Source organism: Vombatus ursinus, unplaced genomic scaffold, assembly GCF_900497805.2.
Source record: "Vombatus ursinus unplaced genomic scaffold, bare-nosed wombat genome assembly UNPS02009205.1, whole genome shotgun sequence".
In the NCBI taxonomy this organism is placed as follows: Eukaryota; Metazoa; Chordata; class Mammalia; order Diprotodontia; family Vombatidae; genus Vombatus; species Vombatus ursinus.
The window spans coordinates 6,558,608-6,583,808 of record NW_020948983.1 but is presented as its reverse complement, the minus strand read 5'-3'; the positions used below and the strand labels follow the sequence as shown (position 1 = coordinate 6,583,808).

Sequence of the window (25,201 nt, the reverse complement as noted above, 5' to 3'; positions counted from 1 at the left end):
TCCAGCCTCAGACCCAACGCTTGACATTTACTAGCTGTGTGACCCTGGGCAAGTCACTTAACCCCAATTGCCTTAAAAAAAAAAAGAAAAAAAAAGAAAAACGTACAGGGGTGGATACTCATTGATGGCACAATTTAGCATTTGAGGGGCCTTTCCAAAGGAAGAGAAATGTAAGCCTTACTTCATTTTGTTTGATATGGGACTTATTACCAAGACACCCTATAGTACTAGATACAACTACCTTTTGCCAATACAGACTGAATATTAGGCTCAAATATGCAGATAAACAGAAAATAACATCTCATTAACAAGAACTATTCCATGAAGGACCATTTCACAATTGGATAGGAGGATGGCTGGTGCATTTAGGTTGTCACAGTGGAAGAAAAAAAATCACTCTATACCTGGAAATCTGGAAAAGAAAAGAAAATATCATCAGAATAAGAACATAAAAATGTGAACTGATCAACAGAAAGAACATATTTTAATCTAAATTTCAACAAATTTGTTTTCATCACCTGATACTGTTAACATTTCTCTGGGATTTCTTCAGTGTTAACTTTACTAGCTCACAAAGAGATACATATGTTATTACCACTATGCTAATTCTTGATTTTATAATCCTCCATAAGTAGAAAACACCTCAATACATACACATCATGAGTATTATTTCAAAACCAAACTAAAGAAAATAATGGTAAAAAATTCACCCAACCAAATCCAAAGTAATGTTTATTTTTCTCTCTCAATCAACTTATTACATATATAAATTTTGTTTTGTAATACATAAGACATACATGGTTACATATATACATATGTATTATGTATATGTATAAAAATATTTTTGGAACTTGTCCTATGATTTCATTCATATGGAAAATTCCTGAGGAGAAATCTCCCTTTACCAATGTAGATAGCACTTGATCTGCAACTTATAGCCTTAGAGAGGTGTGTGAGTACTTCAGAAGTTCACAAACCAGTCCAGGGTCTCATAGTGTATGTCAGAAGTAAGACTTGAACCTAAGTCTTCCTGACCAGTTCACTATATACTATGCTGTACTGTCTATTTATAGAACAAACAAATTCTCCATAATAGAATTTTATATTCCAATCATTATTCCCCATGGGAAAAAAGCATGAATGACAGCTATTCATAGACACCAGAATATGCTGATGTAGGAAGGCTTACCTCGAACCCCACCACTGACATCACCATAGCTATTATATTGGGCAAAATCTGTAGAAACTGGCTGCAAAAGGGAGAAATGCATATGTGAGACAATACGTCATAGTAACATTTCAGAGAAAGGGGTGAAAAGAGGGAAGAGATATTGAATTCAAAAGAATATCTTGGGGCATCTAGGTGGAACAGTGAATAGAGCACCAGCCCCGGAGTCAGGAGGACCTAAGTTCAAATCCAGTCTCAGACACTTGACACTTACTAGCTGTGTGACCCTGGGCAAGTCACTTAACCCCAGTGCCTAGCCAAAAAAAGAAGAAGAAGAAGAAGAAGAATATTTCACAAACAAAGATGTGATCATCTTCATTTTTCTAATTGTCTTACTCTCCCAACACTTTGAAATGTTATTAATTACAATAAGTGATTTAACTATGCTGTTAAGAGGTTTCATAGATGAGCAGCTCTTGGTCACAAGGAAAAATACATTTTTCTACTTAGTTTCACAATTGCAACTGTTTAACATCTATGCTTTGTTATGTCAGGAGAATGTAATAACACAATTTTTTATTTCTTTGTTCAGTGCTTGCTTCCTAATTATAACAACATTTGCAAGAGGAATGTTTGATCTCTTCTCTTTACAAAGAACTCCTTGTGGAAGTCTAATGTCATTTTCTTTTCTTTTCTCAGTAATGAGATTTCTCCAGGTCTTAGATTCAAAGTAGATATACTAGGCATTCACTATGATAGAAGTTTAAAAATCACTTTATGTAATGGTTTTAACAATGAAAATGAAAGCCATCCTAAAAAAGGGAGCTGAACAACAATGAATGGTAATGACCAGTTTCATCATTCGGGAGGACAGATGATTCAAGCCAACTCCCTACTCTTAGTTTGGAGGCAGGGACCAGAGGTGTGGAACGTTGCATACACTGTCAGATGCAGTCACACTGTCAAGTGGTTTTGCTTTTTTTTGTTGTCACAAGGGAAGATTCAATGTGTATATATTGGTATATATAGGAAAGTAGTATAAAAAAAAAGATATTAATAAAATTTTAAAATTATTTGCCACCATTCACAGAGTTAACATGCATTCAAATAACACTACATAACAATTTTAACTAAAATTTAAGAAGGGTAAGATGGATTTGTTTTATCTTTGTCTCCCCAGGACCTATTAGAGAGTGTTTCCCATAGTAGGTGCTAAATTAATGATTGTTGAATTGAACCGAACTGATTATCAACCTTTAAGACATGGAATATTAAAGTTATCTCTAGAAAACTAGAGAAACCTTACTTACCCGGTGAAGACCATTTCTTCCATAACCAGGGAGGGAGGAGGTTTTAGATGAAGCATGTGGAGCTAAATAGGAGGGAAAAAAAAACAAGAAAATTTTGGAAAATTGAAAATTTTTCATGTAAAAAAAATCTTGAAAGTTTCAAACAACTATTTCTGAGCATGGAAATAAATGACATTTGGACCAATCACCAACCAAACAGAACTCTATTTGTTTAATACATGGAGAGTGATAACAGTGAAATGTCTGAACAGGAGGAATAGAGGTACTCACACCTCACTGGAGGAACAGGACTCTTGGCTAAACTACCCTTCCTATAAGCATTCCTTTCAAGTTGCTTGCACATCCATCTCATCAGTCATCAAGTACTATGGGTCAATCATGACGCGCCACTTGGGAAGCTCTAATCTAAAGCATATTCATTTGCTCATTCATTCATTTATGAGAACAGTCATCACTTATTTGCCAAAAGTTAATAACAAATAATTCAACATTCAGAGAAACACGTATAAAAGATGACAGAATTCGAAAAAAATGTGCTTTTCTTCTTAGGACAGAGACATAATTGAATTCCTATAGACTACAATTGTCTACAAAATAGTCTGACTGCAAAGGTCAATTGTGAGACACTTCCAGACAGAGTTGTCAGTTGATGCACTGAAAGAGCAAAAATTTAAGGGAAAGTGACATATAAAAGCACGAGTGCTTTATTATTTTTACTATGATAGATGCGAGTAGGGACAGCTAGGTGGCCCAGTAGATAGAGCACTGGCCCTGGATTCAGGAGGACTTGAGTTCAAATCCAGCTTCAGACACACGATACTTACTAGCTGTGTGATCCTAGGCAAGTCACTTAACCCTAATTGCCTCACACACACACAAAAAGAAAAAGAAAAAAAAAGATAGATGGGAGTAGATCAGAAGCTCTTAACCTGAGCCTTAAAAAAGGACATAAAATATTTTGATAACTATTTCAATAATTGGTTTCTTTTGTAATCACATTAATTTTATTTTATGTTGAGAAGGGGTCCATAGGCTTTACCAAACTCAAAGGAGTCCGTGACACAAAAGGGGAAAGAACCCCTGGGCTCTGAGGTTTCTTTCATTTTCAAAGATGTTCTGTTTTATTACCCAGGGATTCTGGTGTCCAATTCAAGAATGGTACTAACATGACTAACATGGAAATATGTTTTGCATGACTGCATGTATATAACCTACATCAAATTGCCTTGCCTTCTCAATTCGGGGGGAGGAGGAAGAAGGAAGAGGAGAGAATTTGGAACTAAAATTTTTTTAAATTGAATATTAATTGTTTCTACATGTAATTGGGGAAAATACTAAATAAAATAAAATAAGAGTAGTGCTAATCAAGCTCTGGAGGGAGTGCAGTTTTAAGCACATCTGAGATATAAAGATGCTAATCCTCATGGAGAAATTTACTTATTGAACTAAGAGAGAACACGTCTGACACCATAATGGGCATACTGACTGTTTCAAACTGTATTAAAATTGTGCTTCACAACTCTTCAATGGGCCGATTGTGAGATTTTGTTCATTTAGTTATCTGTGCTGATGTCTTATTCTCTTAGTTTGTAAGCTCCATGAAGGCAGGGGACAAGACTCCCTCCTATGGTACTATATATGTGATGCTCTGCATGCAGCAGGCCCTTACTAAAAGTTTGCTGAATGAATGAACAATGGAAAGGCAGAGTGGTGCAGTACATAGAGTCCTGGATCTGGAATTAGCAAAACCTGGGATCAAATCCTGCCACTGCTACTGTGTGATTGCTGGCAAGTCATTTAATCTCTCTGATGCTCTGGTAACCAACTCCCTAATACTTATCTTTATTGGTGAAAGGCGTTAGCATGCTGGTGAAATCACAGATTCTGTGATCCCCATACTGATATAATGGAAAATGTTTATTGCATCACTCTCTTTTTTATGGGCTATGTTGGCAACACATGGCTTTTTTCAGTATGGTGATTGCCACCATCCTTTCCACCTCCCAGGAAGGTGGCTGCTTTATCAAAAATACAGGTAGTTATGCCTCTAGAGTTGCATGATAGTAGATTTTTAAAAAGTGCATTTTTTTTAACCATTGAGATAGTATATCAGTAAATATATCCTTTTTTTTTTTGGTTAGGCAATTGGGGTTAAGTGACTTGCCCAGGGTCACACAGCTAGTAAGGGTCAAGTATTCAAGTGTTTTATCTGAGGTCACATTTGAACTCAGGTCCTCCTGACTTCAGGGCCAGTACTCTATCCACTGCACCACCTAGCTGCCCCTATTAAATATATTCTGAACAGGATTACAGCTGGATAATGGACTGGGGCCCAGGATTGAATTGGAGGAGGATATTAGACTGGATGGTATTTGGAAAAATGTGAAGTTCTTTTTTTTTTTTAATGTGAAGCAATTGGGGTTAAGTGACTTGCCCAGAGTCACACAGCTAGTGAGTGTTATGTGTCTGAGGCTGCATTTGAACTCAGGTTCTCTTGACTCCAGGGCTGGTGCTCTATCCACTGTGCCACCTAGCTGCCCCTAGCTCTTTCAATAATACCCAAGCTACCCCTTGCTATAAGATTTCATCTTCTTTTTTAAACCTCAATATGACACTGACATGTTTATGTTATAAAGGCTGTGATCCAAAGAACATCAAAATCTTTATAATTACATGGACCATAAAGGGCAACAGAAATTCCCACTGTGAGTGTAAATAGACCGTAGCAGGTTCCCAATTATGATGTGTGAGAAAAGTCAGAAAAGTAAAAAAGAAGGTAGGATAGTCATATAGCAAAAGTGAGAGATGGAAAGTCTATCAGTCAGTCAATAAGTGTCTGCTATATGCTAGGCACTGTGCTAAGTGCTGGGGATACAAAGAAAGATAAAAAATAGTCCCTACCCTAGAAGAGCTCACGGGGAGAGGCTGCATGTAGATAACTATATACAACAAGCTATATGCATGAGATAAATAGGAAATAATTAATAGAGGGAAGACACTAGAATAAAGACAGATTGGGGCAGAGAGCACTAAGGTTGCCCTGGTATACACAAAACTTTCAAAGAATTAGACCATCTCTAGTACATTGGGTAAATAGTCTGGAGGCTTTATGGAAAGAGATGGAGAAAAAGTACATGGAATAAGATGTCGAGGATTTGTGATTTGTATGATCATAGTGAGTACTCATGATAAAGAGATAACAGATCCATAGATGCACTCAGGCAAGGTAAAAAATATTGACTAAACCAGTAATCAGAAGATCTGGGTTTGAATCCATGAGTTGCTATTTATTAGCTTTGTGAACTGAGACTGATCACCTAACCTCTCTGAATCCTTACCCCTTAAATAAAGAGGTAGGAATGTTCAAGGGAACTCTGGCCTTGTGAGGTTTAACAAATCTATGAATGACTTGTATAAAGGCATAGATAACATGCTTATCAGATCTGCAGATGGCACAAAGCTAGGAGGGGATTAGGTCATCCAGTGGATGGCACAGTTGGGATCCAAAAGGATTTCAACAGTTTCAAACTATGGACTTAATCTAAAAAGATTAAACATAACAGGGATAAAAGTATTCTAAGGTCAAGGAATGGCACAAGGAAAGCCTGGAAAAGAAAAATGCAGGACTGGTTTAAGGGACTAAAATAATCTGGTTTGACTGGATTTGTCCAGTCAATGGAGGGCAGTTATAGTAGATAAGGCTGGAAAGACAGGTTGGGTTCATCAAACACTGACTTTCTGTTTTGAATGACTTCTTTCTTGCTTATCTAGTCTGTTCTACTTGTAAACTTTTCTGTTTGTTTTTCTAAACTAGTACCAAAAGCATTGCCTTTTATTTTAAAGTCTGTTAAAGCTATGCCCTTCATTTGTTCCTTTCTCTTTATTCCCTTGAGATTCACTACCATTTGCTTGCCCAAATGAATTTATTGTTTTGACTAGTTCCGTAATAATGGAAATAATAATAACAACAACAACAACAATATTAAATTGCTAGCAGTTATATAATAATTTAACGGTTGCCAAGTGCTTTAGATATGTTATTTCATTTGCTCCTCACAAGGGTGAGATATAGGTGCCATTATTATCCTCATTTTACATATGAGGAAAATGAGTCTGAAAGAGGTTAAGTTACTTGTCTGGAGTCACACAGTTATTAAGTATCTGAGGTGGAATTTGAACTCAGGTTTTCCTGATTCCAAGTTCAACACTATCCACAGCAGTCAGTCAGTCAATAAATATTTGTTAAGTGCCTACTATGTGCCAAGCACTGGCTAAGCACTAGGGGTAACAAAGAAAGACAAAAGATGGTCCCTGCTCTGAAAGAACTTGCAGTCAAATGGTAGAGACAGCATATAAACAATAATGTGTAGACAAGCTATATAGAGAACAAATTGGACATACTCAGTAGAGGAAAGGCAATAGAAGGGAGAGATCAGGATAGACTTTCTATAGAAGATGGGATATTAGCTGGGGCTCGAGGGAAGCCAGAGAATACAGGAGGAAGAAATGAGGAGAGAGAGCATTCCAGGCAGGGAGTCAGCAAGAAAGCCAGTGTCACTGGATTGCATATTATGTTGGGAGGTGTAAAGTATAAGAAAACTGGAAAGGTGCGGGATAGGGTAGATTATGAAGGGCTTTGAATGCCAGGCAGAGGATTTTATACATGATCCTGGAGGAAAAAGGGAGACAGTGGAGTTTATTGGGTATTGGGGGGGGTAACATGTTCAGATATGTGCTTTAGGAAGATCACTTTGACAGCTAAGTAGAGGATGGAATGGAACAGGGAGAGGCTTGTGGCAAAAAGACCAGCCAGCAGGCAATTGTAATAGTCCAGGTGTGAGTTGGAGTGGCCTGCACCTGGGCAGCAGCAATGTCAAAAGAGAAAAAGGAGCATAGGTGAGAGATGTTATGAAGGTAAAATTAACAGGCCTTGGTAACATATTAGAAATAGGAAGTGAGAGAGTAAGGAGTTGAGGATAATGCATGAAATATCCTCTTGGAAATTTGGCACAGCAAGACATTTTACGCATTTTGTAGTTATTCTTTTTTTTTGGGGGGGTTGGGTAATGGGGGTTAAGTGACTTGCCCAGGGTCACACAGCTGGTAAGTGTTATGTGTCTGAGGCTGGGTTTTGAACTGAGGTCCTCCTGAATTCAGGGCCAGTGCTCTATCCACTGTGCCACCTAGTTGCCCCCATTTTGTAGTTATTCTGAACAGAATTTCTTTAATTGTTGTTTCTTTTTTATTTTTGTCAGTAGTCAGTCAACAAACATTTATTAAGCACCTGTGTGGCAATGCACTAAGTGTTGGAGAGGCAAAAAGTCCCTGCCCAAAGGAGCTCACAATCTAATGGAGAAGGGGAGGACAAGCAAACAAATATGTACAAGTAACCTATATATAGAAAAATACATCAATGATTTATGTTGATTTATTTTGTATACTAAAGCTAAGGATTGTTTCATTTTTTTCTGAATTTTGGGGGTTTTCTAAGTATAGCACTACATCACCAGCAAATAGGAATGATTTTGTCTTCTCTTTGAATATTTCTCTAATATTTTTCTATAACTGTTGAATAACAGCAAGTAAAGCGGGCATCCTTGTTTTAGTCCTATTTATGATGGCTAAGTTTTTAGGAATTCTGCATTGCAAATAATGCTAGATCTTGTATTTGTAAATATGTATCTCACACATGTTCTTTACATTAGCAGTGGGAGTTGAAGCCTGGGAACCAGATGAGATTGCCAAGGCAGAGAATGTAAAAATGTAGAGACAAGATGACCCAGGGCAATCTCTTCAGAAACACCTACTATGAGGACTCATGAAAAGAAGAACGAGCCTGCAATTGCAGAAAGGAAAAGTTATAGAAGTAGGGGGAAAACCAATGTGATTCCTCAAAAGACAAGGGAGTAGAAAGTATCTAGTAGGAGGCCACAGCTAACAATAATAAATACTATCATAAAAAAATGAGAAAATTATTAAGCATTAATAGCTTAAAATGCATGAAGACTTTTGGTACATCTTGTGTAGTGTGTAGTGTGTGTGTGTGTGTAGATATACGTAGATACAAACAGTTCTTACATACATTAAGAATTCTGAAAGAAATCTGCATTCCAGAATAAAAAAACCATCTATTCAAATAGTAGGAAAAGAGCAAATACAGGATGCCATTACCAACTTTCAGTTTTGTCTGGCTTCCAGAGTAGGAGAGTGAATGTAAGTAATCATGAGAGTTAAAATAATGTAATAATAATATAATTATAATAATAATGTAATAAAGAGTAATAATAATGTAATGAGAGTAATAATGAGAGTAATCATGGCTGGATTTTTGGGAAAGCAGTTAACACATGAATGAGAGAGTAAAGGAGAGAGAAGGTAAAAAAAGAGAGCAACATTTTTTCTTCATGAAATTTCCCCTACATCTGCCTGAGGTAGCTTCTGATTTCTGAGGATTTCTTGATTCCAGTTTGCTCCCATTAAAGACCCAAACTCTCTGCCATTCTGGTGATTTTCTTGAATGTAATGCGGATTATGTCTGCCTTGGTGATATCACCTGTCAAATTAAACAGGTCACTAGGGCTCACCTAGAAATCAGCTTAGCCTTGAAAAGCAAGGAGGGAAAGAACACTGAACATGAGAATTGGTTGGGAGTACAAACATAAGGAAATAGATGAAAGAACAGAACAGCTGTTGAAAAGCAAAGTCATTGCAGGACTCAGATGATTGGTCCTAACCAGGGAGAGAGAAATCATGTAGTCTACACCTTTCTGTCCCAGAGCAGCTACTGGTTTATCAAATGGTAAGGTTATGTTGTATTAGATGAAAGATAAGATACATTCATATGGACCCAAAGTCTAATCTATGGAAGTCCATGGAAGTGCTACTCACATGTGTTAAGTGGTGAATCATAGCGACTGGCTGGAAGGGAAGTCCTTTCCCGGGTCTCCTTTTCCATCTCTTCCTTCAGTATCAATTGCCCCAGACCTGAGTTGAGCTATTTGTATGGAATGGAAAAATAAATATGAATAAAACTTGAAGGTGTTTTCTACTGAATTGTAGTTATTTCTCAGGACATTTCTGAAAGGATTTAACGAAAGCAATAAAGCGGCCTGTCAGATGACAAACCTTCAATAGCTGCTCTTCTTGAAGCTGGCGGCGTCTCTGAAGCTCCTCCTCATCTTCCTCACGACCACTTGATCTGCGCCTCATATCTGTTCCTATTTCCATAGTAAAGAGAACTTCTTACAAAAGCCCCGCCACAAGAAAGAATCCTAAAGGACTAGTCTGCTTATCTTCGCTACATTAGTAATAGTGACCAAGCCGGTAGTGTTCTTTAAATAACATTCCTAAACCAGTCAGGGAAAAATCCACTCTCTCTAAGGTGCCCTGGCCACCTCCAACGTACACATGCAATTGAACTAAGTTACCACATTTCAAAAAAATCATTTATTTACATTCAGTACTGCAGACAAGTGCCTAACTATTTTTTATTGGGCTTTCATTCAATTTGCTATGTGAGTACAACTATTATGCCAGAAGATTAGAGATTCTGGTCTCCTACCAAGTGATATATATGAGTGGAATTTGGTTTGTTCTTGTTGTCAGAAGGTTCTAAGCAGACACACTTTAAGTCAACTATAGGGAGTTTCTGTTTAGGAATCCATATTGTCAACCATCATAAACCAATATTTGATCTATGTATTAGGGATTCAAGCACTGCTTAGGGAATGAAAGCATTTCTCTAGAGGAAAAAAAATTTAATAGTCTGAAATACTTCTCTCTTCCTGAATGTATTCACTCATAATATACATTACATAAAACTTATTCTCATTACATTGTCTAAATTTTTGTTTTTGGAAAGTCCTGACTTGCAAAGGTAACTTATGGTATTTCTCCACTATTAACACTTTCTTTTTCTTGGCCCTTTGAAAAATGGTCATAAATGAGCTTCCCTGTAACTGAAAATAAAATTCTAGTCTGTGTGAGGGCCACAAAATTATGCATCCACTTCCATATCAAGTGTGGCATGTCGTGTTCAGTTTTCCTAGTCTCCTAGGAGTGAATTTCTCTGAGTGGTTAGAAGGCTGGGTTAAGTTTTCCTGAACTCATTGGATGAATCTGTGCAAGCAAACAGGAGATCCTAGTTATTTAATCAAAATAAACTTTGACTAATGAATACTCTTACTTCTTTATACTCTGGTTAATGAATTAAAAGCTTTTAATCACTTTCTATTAATGTCTTCTACTCTCTAAATTTTTTAAAAAATTTCTTTCTTGGGACATTTAGCTAGTTGAGAGTCAGCATGATAAACTTCAAGGATATTTCCTGAAGCTTATGATTTGTTAGAAAAAGTTAAAGACTAGCCTTGACTGTCCATTAAGCATGCCTAGCACTGAGGTGGGTTTTGCACTAAATACACTAAATACACTAAAGAGATAAAAATCTAAAGATACAGTGAGATTATAGGTCAATTTTACAGGACACCTTTGGACAATATAAAAGGAGTGTTTATTTATTTTTTACTAGCCTCCTCATGGTAGGAGATGCCACTGGATTCTCAAAGGCCAGGTCAGCAGATCACAAACTTTGGAAGTCCTAGAAATTGGATGGGTATTGAGTAGGAAGGCTGTAAAATAGGGTAGGTCATCTACGGATTAGCCCATATCCTCCTGATTTGGGCTCAAACAGCATCATCACCAGAATGGTGGCCTCTGGGTGATGAAGTTTTTTGTCTATTACATCTTATGAAGACTTTCAAATAAGTTGGGAAGGCAGGTTTTACCCTGGGGAGTACCAATACTGATAAAATCATGGATGTATGGAAGCAATGAAGAATTGGTCAAGTAGATTTCCCTTTGACTGCAGATCAGTGCATTCTCCACTGCACTATGTTGTCTCCTCAATCATTCTTACACATTTAAATAACAATCATGCACTATCTTTTTAAAAGATGTCTCATAAAAGTAAAAAAGAATATGATGATGAAAATTAGATACCTTCGTAATGGACAATTGAAAGCTTTGGATGATGATGATAATGATGATGATGATAATAACAACACATTTAAGTGATGCTTTAAGGTTTGCAAAGTTTTACATATATTGTTTTATTTGAACCTCACCAGAACCCTATGAAGCAGATGCTACTACTATCTATATTTTACAGATGAGAAAACAGGCTTAGAGTGATTTGCCTGGAGTCATCTCCAGGCATTTGAGGAAGAATTTGAACCCAGATCTTCTTTTCTCTAAATCCAGCACCCTGTGCAATGGATGACTACAGAAATTTGAAAAGGGAAATTTAAGTCACACATTGTCATAGCTGACACCCCGATTCTGAATACTAGGCCTTTCAGTTTGTTAGCACCTCATTAAGCCAACTGTGTAGACACAAAGGTACAGATACAAACATATTTTGACTAAATTCAGATACAATGAATGGAACAGCTAAAGGGCAACCCCATGGATGAAAAAAGTATGGAATTGGTGACAATGATGCAGGTGAAGACATGCAACCAACATTACTTGTATTGGGATGCTTCCTGAACATCAATGAACTGTGGTCTTTCCTGGTTCTACAGAAAAGGGTCTATTCCAAAAATGGAACAATGCTTGGGTGCTAAGATGAAAAAGCAAAACACTGGGAGACAATTTATACAGGAAGAAGTCACTTATGAAAGAGCTCAGCCAATCTTTCTAAGCAAGAGTTATATGCAACAACAATGCATATTGTTATCTGGGGCTATGTCATAGGTGAGATAATATAGTGAAATCTTTCTAGTAGTTCCAGTAAGAAACTCTTTAGATATAGGATCCAATGTGGATAAACTTCTTACCAAATTCTGAGCTGTAATAGACTAAATTATAACAGATTCTAGTACATCTAGAAAGAGAAATTTCAAATCCTTGACATCTAAATTAATACCACATTGGTCTCTATTTCTGTCCTTTAATTTCTTTTTTGGCATTTTCCTTAAAAATTTTTCCAACATGCTAAATTTTCTCATACACTAGTATGAATTACTAGAACCATTAGAACTGTGTTCATTTGACTTAGTTGCTTCATTTGCATACCTACGGCAGCAAGTGAGGGGGGACCGGGCCAGTGGTCCATCTCAATCTTTGGTATCTCGTTGGGGTCTGGAGCATGGGCTGCTGGGAACTTGGAGGACTTGATGATATCGTCTGAAGACTTGCTCTGTGCTGCCAAGGCAGCTGGATCTAGAGGGTAACCAGGGGGAACTTAGCTATTGATTTAAAGCACTTGTGGTATAATCTCACAGCAATGGAGTCTCTGGTCCTCTACATGAGTCCAATTACCGTTAGAATCAGCTGCATTTTCATTGCCACTTAGGGGACACCAGAATCAACTAGATTATTTTTTCTTATTTCTAGTGTCAAGTTCAGGGGCTCGGTCTCACCCTATATTTAATTAGAACAGTTTCATGTTAGAGGGATTAGTGATAAAAGGGGATAAGGGAGACACATCAAGCAGACTTTTGACTCACTGAGAGTTAAGGAAATCATCAGCATGCTTGTTTGCTTTGGACCCTTGGATAAGAAACTGAAAATGGATTAGTGCAGTTGCATTCATTTTAAATTATTATATTCACGGAACATGCTTTCTTAAGCCCCAGTGGGGGGAAACCCCAAAAAGAAATGGGGGAATCAGTTGTTGGTTTGTAGGAAATTGTATTTAGCAATGTAATATGTGTCTGCCATATCTATTAACCATTTTCATTCAAAATTTGGTACATACAAATGAATCATTCAATTTTAAAGGCCAAAGTGGATAAAATTATTCTGTTCACATTTCTTTTCTCTGTGTTATACTTAGCTGTAAGCAAGAGTTAGGTCTACATCTAACTCCAGGTGCATGTTACAAATCAGAGATTAAAAGGACACACATTATAAAGCTAAGTAATTCAGTATGCTGAACCTTAACTCTGCCTTTTCTAAGGTGTTTATAGGTAAATTGGACCTAGTGTAATACTAATTTGTTTTAAAAATAGGCTTTTCAAATAATAGAATTTTAGAATGAGAAAGGGACCTGGAAGATCATCTAGTCCGACTCTAATTTTTATACAGGAACAAACAGGTTAAGAGAGGTTAAGTGACTCAAAAATCATACATCTAATCAATGACAGAGCCAAGCCAAGTCTAGGAGACACCTCTGGATTTCTAGGTCAATATAATTTCTGATAAACCACATTTTTCTTGATTAATCTATATCAAGTTAGAGATAAAGCCTTCAGATTTAAAGTCATTTTAATAGAGAGACACAAATGCTATTTCTTTGTTGTAAATAATGAGATATTATTTAAACTTCTTAAATTTAAATTGTGTCATTTGTGTTTTAAATTAAGTGCAAGGAGAGATATTACTGTATGCAAAAGTATATAAATTGATATCCCAAATTCTGGGGAAATTGTTTTTAGGGAAACAAACACATGACCAAACAGTACTTACGGATTAGATTTGGTGAAATCAGTGGTTAAACATTCACAAGTTAATGAGAGGGTGGGAAGACACATTAAAACCATAAAAAACAAACAAAAATAATGTTAAGAAACTTAAAATGCAAGCATATCATGTAAAACTTAAAAAAGAACAAACTGAAAGAACCTCAAGCCATTTGATCTTTTTGTTTTTCCCCTCAAACTTTGATGTATAGTTTTTTTCTTGAAAATTTTAAACCATATTTTTCATTTTGAGTTGTGATGCTTATTTGACAACTCATTCCAAAGGCAGTTTTCAAGTTTCCTGGCACAATTTGAGTATATTTTTTTCTAAACACTCCCAATAAATCAAGCATATCCTTGAAGGTAGCCTTTGTTTTCTATCTGTCCATAACGACATAAAGATGACACAGCCCTTTAAGAGATCCAAAGATTACAGAAGAAAATGCAATCTGCATGGAGTGATGATATTCCTTCATCTCAAAAATACTAATTTCTTGGTAAAAGGAAGAGAACAACTTTAACAAAAGGTTATGTTTATTACTTATCATGTAGTAGTTACTCAATTTTTTTTCTCTACTCTGTAACAAAGAATTCCACAATCTTAAAACTAGAAGGGATCTAAGAGTTAAAGATTAGACTAGGCTAGTCATCCAGTCCAACTAACTCCAATGAGGAAATTGAGATCTAGAGAGATGAAAATGCTCAAGATCATACCACTGGTAAGTGGCCAAGTTGGGATCAGAACCCTACCCAACTTTCTACTAAACCACATTAACTACAATGCTCACTGGGCTCCTAAAGAGAGATGCTAAAGGAAGTGGGTAACTGAGCAACTAAGTTGACTTTGGTTTACCCAAAGAGACTTTGTCTCATTTGCTTTCATTTGTTTTGTTGTTCCTACTAGGTTGATGCTCTTCAAAGTTATTGGGGTTATATACGCTTTCTAGGCAATTAGTCCAGTTAGGAAGTCTACATGCAATATAGGTCATATAGTAAAACTCTTAGCTTTACTACAAAGAGTAAGAACATTGTTTTTTCTTTTGGCTGCTGGATCCAGTTTAATATGGCTTTGTGATCTAGGTTCCGTTGGCTGTTTCTATAATACAATCTTACCATAATGAATTCACTTCCTCTAGACAATCAACTTTCTATGGCATGTGCATAAAATTTGTACCTTCACAGACCACAATTAAATATTGTATCTTTGAATTACTCTATGTATGTCTGGACACACCTTCCACTGGATGCTGTAATTTTGTTAAAAGAAGCCCTGGGTAAGCACTTCAGTGACCAGCAAAGGTATGAATTTGAGTTGACTTTCCTATTTAAGAATTACAAGGAGGAAAGCAGGTTTACCATGTTGTTTGTAGATGGGTGGTTTTCGGTATATGTTGATCCCTTGATCTGTGGAATGAAAAAGTAAAGATGTGTGAGTACAGAGACAAGTTCAGTTATGAAACAAGAAAAAATAAACCAAATTTTAAGCCAGTGTGAAGAGTCTTGAACAAAAAAAAAGGCCAGAAAGTTTTCTTTTGTATTACAAAGAGTTAGTTTATTTGAAGGAAAAACACAAAAATGAGTGAATTATCAGACATGTGACATGAAAGTCTTTGTAATACATCTTATGATAAATATGCTGATGTAACCAAGATGTGAGCCACTTAATTTATATATATATATGTCCATTATATATAATATATATATATTTCAGTAAGAATGTGATAAAAATTGAGAAAAATGAAAACAAAGGAGATGTTTTGATGGTGTGAAAGACAGAACTATTTCGGAGGTTAAAAAACCTCCTCAAATTGCTGCTGCCTGGAAATTGAGCTTCTGGTAGATACCAGAGTCCAATTTATCTTTTAATTAATGAGCTGAACTGAGTGTGAAGCAATGCAGTGAAATTAGAAATCACAGAAAATGCTTTCTACTCTAAAAACAGTCAGATGTTTTCATGGGATGCTCAATCTAATCCTAATTTGTGTGGGATAGTAACCACCTCCTTACTGCTAATTAAGACCCATCTGCTACCAATACATCTGGCAAAATCTCAAAATACTTATTTTCTCCTCAAGCCTCAAGGAATTAAATCTTCATGGAGCATTATGAGACTAAAAGTTACAAATATAAATTTATTCTCAAAGTTCTCAAACCACAGAAGATGGCTCTAAATTAGAACCGTTTTGACTAGATCTGTGATTTCATTGGTGAAAGGTACCCTCAACAAGACCTTCCAGCAATGTAGATCAGAAACTATTTAACAACTTATAATTTTAGAGAATTGCATGGGGGCACTGAGAGGTTAAATTACTTGCCCAAGGCCATATGGTCAATATACTCACTTGGGCCTTAAGCTCAGGTCACTCTGACTCTGAGACCAGCTCTCTATCCATTATGTCACTGATGCCTCAATCTAAAACCATATGACAAACCAAACCTTAGAGATATTTTGAGATATCATAGGATTTAGAGTGAGAAGAGACTTTAGAGATATCATCCAATGCCTTCATTTTACCCATGAGAAAACAAGTCCAGAGAAGGAAAATGACTTGCTAAAAGTCACGTAGGTTGTAAATAGCAGAACTAGGATTCAAATCCAGGTCCTCTGATTCTAAATCCAGTAACCCTGAGTTTTACTGCAATTTCTTGACTTAAATAGAAAAATAAATTAGTTTGCCAATTGTTAACTAAGATTAAAATAATGGGTAATTTATTAAAATAATTTTCAGTAGCCAGGAGAGGTCAAAAATGTCTTACGGTGGAGAATTTTACCTTTATTGCCAATTAAAGCATACCATAGCTTGAACTCTATGATAACTATGGTTGGCAAACTCTGCTTGATTCTGTATTCCTTATAGGGCTGAGCCAATTCTAATATTAAGACAAAGAATTTTGTTTTCCTACAAAATACTGACTTTTCTTTCCGCACCCCTTGCTGGAGAACATTCATTTGTTCAGATCAGCAGATGCTTATAAATACCCAAGCAAAGCCTCCAGCCCTAAGCCTGAAAGGCAAGGCTGCTTGGTGGGCTACTATGCAGTCATACTGCCACAAACAGTTAATTTCATGTCATGAAAAGAACACTCAATTTATCTGGTATCACATCTCTAGGACAGGAAATTAAAAATCTGTGGGAATATTCTTACAATTGAGGCAAAGAGAGAATTGCTTTGGGATATAAAAGTGAGATCCTTGAAGCTACATAGTTCAACATCAATAACAGGAAGAAAGCTTCACCTTGCCATGTGGACCAAATCATACTGTGAACTAATATCTAGAAATAATTAATATATAGCACAAGATATTTTCCTTTTGAGTCACCACAACTATAACTTCAGTAACACCACCCCCATAGACAATCATAAAAAGCCCCCAAACAAAAGCAAAACCAAAAACAACCCTTTAATATCACCTTACATTTCATGTATAAAACTATTCTAATGATCGTTTAGAACAGCACCTCCAATTTAGGCTTGTCAACTGTATGCATCCCAATAAAAGAGTGTGAGGTAATGGAGACAAGACAAAGGTTTTACAAGGCTACAATCTACACTGTGACGGGACACCAAGACACATACAGTGTCAGCTCCTACCTGGAACATGGAAATGTTTAGGGGCCTGAGCGTAAGTTGGAGTTAGAGGGCGGCTGTCTGGCCGATAAGGGAGAGGGGAGTTCCGGCCGCTGGATGGCTCATTGCCTCCAATGAGAAGAATGGAGAAAACAAAATGAGAGAAGGGAGAGTGACAAAAGGGGAGGGGGAAAGCAAGCATAATAAAAATTCAAAACAACAAACTGAAAGGAGATAAACTGAAGAGAAAAAAAAGGAAAGAAAACCAAATAAGTTATCAATTTTGCTAGCACAGGTGATTTCAAGTTTAGTATTCTGAGAGAGGGAAATTCATGTTCAAGGGAGAACTGAGTTAAAGGCAGCTGGCAACAAGATGCTTCATTCTGATGGCATGCGATTGGATGCTGTAAGCAAGCAGCATACTGGTTAGATGGTCAATATAAGAAAGAGAAATGGGGAGTTTCTTGCTCATGAGTTAGAATCAAGATTAGAACAGTTGAAGTTCAAGCATGTAAAGTACTGGCTTTGCAAACTCAAATACAACCATTTCCAAGCATGTAGGCAGATGCTGGCAATCAGAGCATGTTTGTCTGAACTGAAGACTAGTTCTGGTAGAAAACTCATGTTGTTACCCAATCCTTCCCCTTACCAATGCAATATGGTTTCTTGTAATATGATTCCTTTGTTTTCTTACTTTGAAGTGGACAGAGTAGAATTCAATCTTTTGATATCTATACCTCATTTGCTTCTACTTCCTTCTACTTTTCTCTTGAGAAGTTAGATTCCACTATGGCTACCATTCATGGGAGACATAAAAACTTACTGACTTAATAACTTGTTTCAGCGTAAGCTCAGGGGAATCTCTTTGGGGGCTGTCTAAAATGGGCTTACGGTCAAAAGGAGTGTTCTAACTTACTTCTTTCCTTTCCTTACAGCCTTTATGTTGCTTCTATCTCTACTAGCTGACATTTAAATGAGGAAACATCATTAGGGGTGTAGGATTCTGTCAAGTTATTATATCAGTAACATTTAAAAATTATACATGTCTATATTTATACATATTTGCAAATATTAGAGCATTGCAAGCAAATTCTTTAAATTATGCCACCTGATTTTAGATTGTATTGCCTAAAAATTCTAATTTACTAGAGAGAAAATTAAATTTTTATTCCAAGTACGTAATTTTAGACAATGAAACCATAGACTAATATAAAAGAAGTAGCACATTATTACAAAGGTGAGTTTTGAATTTCCAAACGCAGCTCTGAGGGAATTTCACATGATATATCTTAAGCTTGGGTATGCAATCGAAGTTGCATTTGACGTTGATATTTGCACAGTATTGCACCAAGCTCCTAATATTTTATGAAGGCTAATTTACTGCTTCATGCATTAGGCCATAATTAGCTAATAGTTAAGAAATGTTATAAAAACTGCTGGATAAATTGTTCCTGAATGAACCTCAATCATAGTCTAATACTTTGCCTTATGAGACTTAGCTCAGGTTTGTCATCAGATAAACTGAGATAAAAATTAGCATGAACTTAACAGAATTAGAGACAGACATGGGTTGGGAGAACATGACTTACATGTTCTTAAGGAAGAAATACCTTAAATGAAATGATTAATTCATATTCTGCTTAATCAATGGCATTATCATTTTTGACTTTAGTAAATATCCCCTAAATTCTTTTTAACTCTTTAATTAAAGATATCTAGAGAGAAAATATCCACCAATGGAATCATTGTCTCTTTTTATAGCTTATACACTGTAGTAGATACTCAACATCTCTGAACCAATAGTTTCCCATTCAAAGAATGTTCTACCATGATCTGAAAACACCAGGTATTCTTCATAGGAAAACTAGACAATTGGAAACCAAAATCCCTTGGACAATTCTTCAAAAAGAAAGTCTAGAAATTTCATCTCAAAAATGTTGTCTTGGTTAGTCAGTTACATATTTTTACTTGGGAGATGTCTCAGCAGTATCTTGTCACTTACCCCTGCAGAATTCAACTACATTTACCTCATTGTGAACCTGATGTCATAGGATCAGTGAATTTAGGGCTAGCAGGGAACTTGGAATTCATCTGGTCCAATGCTTGCTTCATTTTATGGCCAGAAATCATAGCCTTCCAGGAAAAGTATGCAATGTTACCAATTCAAGCCACAAGACCAAAATGAGATTTGGAAAGGGAGAATTCTATTTCTTTCTGGACTCAGTCTATGATTTTATTGGGATAGAGAATTCACAGAGAAGAAACTCCTTCTACCAATATAGAACAACAATTGTTCTGCAAGTTAAAGTCCTAGAAAGTTGTCTATAACACTGACGCGATTAGTCAGTTACTTGCCCAGGGTCACAAAACAAGTATGTGTTAAAAGTGGGACTTGAAGCCAGGTCTGTCTTCTTGATTCTAAGGTCAGTTGTGTACTACACCAAGGCTCCTTCTTATGAATTCCTTTTAAAGTACTTAGAACAGTTACTGGCACATAGTAGGTGTTTAATAAATGTTTATTGAACTTTGGTCATTGTTAACCAGTATCACAACTATATCTAAAAAAGAAAGATATTCAAACATACAGCAAAACATGAAAGAAAAATTCATTAAAAGCTTTCTCTTGTGTTTAGAATGTAAGGCGCCATCATTTCTCTAGCATGATTTAAGGATCTCAGAGATAAATATTGGCATTCTTACAGAAATCAACTAAAATCCAATTGTACACTCTACAGTAGAGACAACGTCTCCTCTATTAGGCAAGTTCATTACTGAGTGAACCAGTTAATTAGTCTTCCTTGGAAGTGCTTCACAGACAATAGGACCTCCCAGTTTCCAGAATGGTCCCTTGCTCAAAACACAAACATACCTCAACCTATCAAAGCAATGTTTCACAAGTTTGCCAAAGCCTCCCACATGACCTTTTAATTTGCCAAGAAATTTGTAAATAGAATTCACATTCTTTTCCTTTCCTATCCCCTATCTGGGGGATCATTGTTCTCCCTACTCTCTGACTGTAACCTAAGGCAGAGGAGAAGGTGCCAAGAGGGCTAATATCACACAGGTGAAGAAGGCAACCATCCCCACCACATGAGAGGAGGGGAATGGAAAGTCTACCCTCTCCCCAAAATCATTCTTCCACATGTTTGTCTCTACTCTTTTAACAGAGATTCATTTAACAAAGCTTTTCATGGCACCATTTAGAGGCACACATTCATTTATATTGATAATAATTATTGATGTCAGAAGCCTCTTAAAAGATGGCATTCTTAATGAGGAAGAGAGCAGAGAAAGGGAGGGAGGGGGAAGGAGGGAGGGAGGGGGAGAGGGAGAGAGAGAGAGAGAGAGAGAGAGAGAGAGAGAGAGAAAGAGAGAGAGAGAGAGAGAGAGCGAGCAGGTAGATAACTAGGACCCTGAAAGGAGAGTAGGAGTGTGACTTGGGAAGTTGTGGATGGCAGATCACTTTCTACTTTCACATTTTGCCCTGAGCTGGCCCTGGTTACCAGTATAAATTAGACAATTAAGTATTGATCAAGTAAAGTATGTTTTAGATTAAAGATTTATTGATTTGTTGAATCACAGAGCTAGAAAAAATCTTGGCGAGCCAAGGAAAATGAAGCCCAGAGAAAATAGACTTAATCAAAGTGCTGCAAAACGCAGGGTAGCATTGTGGAGAGAGCAGCGGATTTGGAGTCAAGGAGATCAGGGTTAGAATATGGCTCAGGCATTTACTAGCTATGTGACTATGGGAAAATAGCTTAATTTCTCCGAACCTCAGTTTATTCTTTTGTAAAAGATAATAAAGGTACCTATATCACAGGACTGTTATGACCCAAAGAGACAAAGCACTTAACCACTTTGCAAACTTTAAAGTACTATGTAAAGTAAGTGCAGGCCAGTATTATTATCTAGGTCTCTTTTTGAATTCTTAGCTGCATCAGAAAGTTGAGGCTGGCAGAAGTCCGAGTACTGGATAAGTCAAAGAGGATAGAGAGGATGATACAATGGTGTAACTGTACTAAGAAGGTATAACTATCAAAGCTTATCTCTAACATAAAGAATATAAAATAAAAGTAAATGAAATCTCCAAGTAATCTATGAAGCCAACTGTCCCCTTTCTAAGATAAACATCTTTTCTCTTAAGAAATGTGATCATATTTACAATCTAATTCAACCAAGGGACAACTTAAGTACATCAAAGAGTTGGGCTTAATTAATTAACAATATCTGATAAATGCTATATCACTATTCCTGTAGAAAGATGTTTTAGTATCTAAATATTATAACATTATGAATTCAAATATAATAATGTTACTTATAGTTATTTTACTATTAAAATAATTTATTCCTTAAAGGAAAACAGTCAGGAATGTATATGTGTATATATAAAGAAATATATTTGTAATCTGGTCATCCTAAATTGTTATTGAGCCTATCAAGGCCAAGAATGTTTCTAACTCTTTACCACAAAGCAATGGCCCCTTAACATTTACAGAATGGAGGGGAGAGAAAACCCTTTCATTCTTTCTCTTTTAATGACAGTGGTGATCATTGTCATTCATATGGATCAATCCAAGGAGGGCTTTTTAAAGCTCTTAAATTTTAGGATATCTGACATTCAAATGATGGTTTGGGAAATCAACCTGATTCATCCTTCAGTAAGTAAGTCTTTCTCTGCAGATAATGATTTTCAAAATGTTTTATTCCTTATTTCTTTCCTATATTTGGTACTGCCACCTCAGTTGTCTTGTTTTGTGGCAGAAAAATAGCCTATTTTGTCTGTATTTCCAGAGTGAGGGACAGCTGGTAAGAGAAGCCTGAGGCAGTGCTCAGCTTTTGGGCTCTTAATCTTTGTCCTATAAATTTCCTAGTTGTAATTTTTATATGTGATGCTCCTGCTAATATACTCCTGAGCCTCATAAAGCATTGGGAGCTTCTAAAATTTCTTCAGTGAGTTCCAAGATTGCCAGGTACTTGACTAAATCTCTTAAAATGGAACAACCAACTCCCTCCAGTATCACATTTGTGATAGAACAAGGAAAACCATTCTAAGACAGGCTAAAGAAACTTAGTATGTGGCCTGGTAGGACCTAACTTTATTTGATTCATTCCACAATCTTCTTACATGCTTCAAGGTTATGGAAAATAGAGGTTGTTGCAATATTGTCAAGGGGAAGGAGGAGAAACCCATCAAACTGTGCACAACCACCAAAAACAAAGTGAAAATGGGTTCCCTTCCAAACCTTGGGGCATGCATGACAACTGAATGGCTTCAGTGGCACATACCAATGTAGAATGAAGCTGAAAAGAAGGTCAGGAGAGAAGAAATCAAATGTACTCAGAAATGAAATGAAATTTGGGGAGAAAATTGGGAGGGGGCAGGTGAGTAAGAACAGACAGTGAATCTCATGTTGAGCTCCTCAGCTTTATTATTCATGCAATCAACTTTAGTTTAGTGTACTTTGGGGGACCCCATACCAGACACGCACCAGAGATAATGGAACTTGTGTGTCCAAAGGGATAATTTTACTTTGGCTTGGTAGAAAAGCTAAGGCTTCACTGCTTGTATTTCAACACTCCTAAAATACTAATCTCTTCCATTTTAAACTAAGATAATTCCCCAAATTCAATGAGGTAGTCTCCAGGATTTAAAACAAATATTTAAATCAAAGACTACAAGAAAACCCTAGAGATCATGGTCTTTTAAAAATCTCTTGAATATGTTTTTAAGAGAGGCAAATATTCCCTTCATGGAATATTTTCTAAGCACTAAAAGCTCTTCTGTATGAACAGATGAACACTTTTCAGTAGAAGTTGAGACTCATAGAATGTCAGAAGGCAAAGAAACATAAGAACTCATAAAATTATGGGATTCATCAGGAGAAACAGCATTGAACCCTTTCAAATATCCAGTGCTACCAGAGTAGTGGAGTTCAGGGCAAATTCCAGAGTCCTAAAGTCATCTCCTCCTTAGGGCATATTATTAATTAGCTTGCTTGCCAATAAGGACATTCCACTTTTAATATCAGTAGATATTACGTGAATGCTATATTTTTGACTTTAGAAAATATATGTTAGTTACACATGCACTAATTAGCACAAATAAAGCCCAAGTGAGAAGACATGAAGAAGGGGAATTTTTTATTTAACTTTTTAGTTGCAACTTACAGTTAATATATGAATAACTTAAGTTTGTATTCATATCATATGGTTACCAACCACCCTTGCTCTAATGCCTTTGCTAAGTTTGCCCTCATTTGATTGTTTCGATCAATCATGAGTTCAAAGATTCGGAACCTAGATCCAAACAAAAGTTTGAAGGCAAGCTATCATTGCGGGATAAAATAGCAGACAGGAGCAAAAAGCACGTGGCATTTTTAGTCTTTTTCAGAAGAGATAATTTTATTATTGAAAAGCTAAAAATAAATAAAAATGTTATCAAACATTTTTGGGGAAGGATGCTGACTATCTCAACATCAAAAACATGCAGTTTTTTTAATTGAAAAAAGAAATAGAAAAATGAACATTTAAAGGTTATTTAATAAGCATCTTAGATTTCATGTGTTAGAAAAAAATGAGCATACCAAGCATTGGTGTCTCTGTCATTTGTTTAATCTACACTCTCATACTTCTGAGCAACAACAGATCTAAATAAATTAATGCTTTGTCTAAGATCAGAAATGGCAGAGTATGTCATAATAGTTTGATCAAAATTTTATAACTGTGTGTAGGAATTCAAGCATGATATCTACTGTAAAAAGTTTCCATCTTAAAAAAAATCTTAGATATGAGAAGAAAAAGCCTATCCAAACAAAATGGGAAATTTTCATCTTAATGAATCAGTAACATTTTCTTCTACATTACAAAATGAAGTTGAGTTAGAACAAATACTTTTACGTTAAGGTCTCTGAGGATAAGTAGACTATCTACCCATGTGCTCCTTTATTTTGGGGTAGTGCTGACTCTATTCTCAAAAGATATGTCTGAGTGCAATCTCTAGAAAATATTAAGGAACTGGAAAGGCTCCGAGATGAATATAGGCTCAGTGTGAGACTATGTGTCTGTTGTCCAAAGACAAGCTCTTCCAAGAGGCTCATCATCAGAGGGTTGGCCATCAAGTGGCCATATCATTCTTTTTCCATAACAGATAATAACTGAGTTTGTCAGTTTAAAAATGGTTTTATTCCAAAAAAAAACACTCAGTGATAATAATACTGATTTTTTAAAAAATAAGTTGGCAAGGACGGATGGATTCCAGACTGTTAGGCAAATTCGTTAGAAGTATTTTCTCACAGTGCCCATTGAAGAAGATCCTTGTGCCATCACAAAGTATGACAGCAACGCTGTTTTTGGTGCATAGAAAATGTTGAAATGACAAAATTTGTTGGCTAATTTCATGCTGACATGAAAAGTGCATTTATTTTTAAGAGATCTAATAACTAAGAATCAAGTTAATATAAAGGAAAAGTGCTTGGGTAGGTTGCAAATATGTGCTAATTAAAACCACTCTCCCCCACCCCCTAGGATTCCAATTTATAAGTCACTAACTTGAGTGCTTGGAATATGGTTGAAGTCTATTAGCATTTTTTAAGATCCATGGCAACAGCCTATGCTTCCTGAACCTCTTCTCACTGATGCTTCCATCAGTTGGCTTGTTTCAGATGAAGTAGGTAGTAGAAACCAGCACCACT

At 36.3% G+C, this 25,201-nt stretch overlaps 1 protein-coding gene across 5 annotated transcripts in view; it reads right to left on the bottom strand.

Annotated features, from left to right (window-relative positions):
• The window catches only part of ABLIM1 (actin binding LIM protein 1), a 273,956-nt gene that overhangs the window by 9,586 nt on the left and 239,169 nt on the right, over positions 1-25,201 (bottom strand). For 2 of the 5 annotated variants that reach the window (XM_027851945.1, XM_027851949.1), the window contains 7 exons: positions 15,297-15,344; positions 12,553-12,699; positions 9,604-9,695; positions 9,367-9,472; positions 2,479-2,540; positions 1,190-1,250; positions 405-412 (listed from right to left, as the gene is read on the bottom strand). In XM_027851945.1, coding sequence (XP_027707746.1) covers positions 405-412; positions 1,190-1,250; positions 2,479-2,540; positions 9,367-9,472; positions 9,604-9,695; positions 12,553-12,699; positions 15,297-15,344 — 524 coding nt within the window. The remainder of the gene's footprint in view (positions 1-404; positions 413-1,189; positions 1,251-2,478; positions 2,541-9,366; positions 9,473-9,603; positions 9,696-12,552; positions 12,700-15,296; positions 15,345-25,201) is intronic. The other 3 variants (XM_027851946.1, XM_027851947.1, XM_027851948.1) reach the window with 3 other exon arrangements.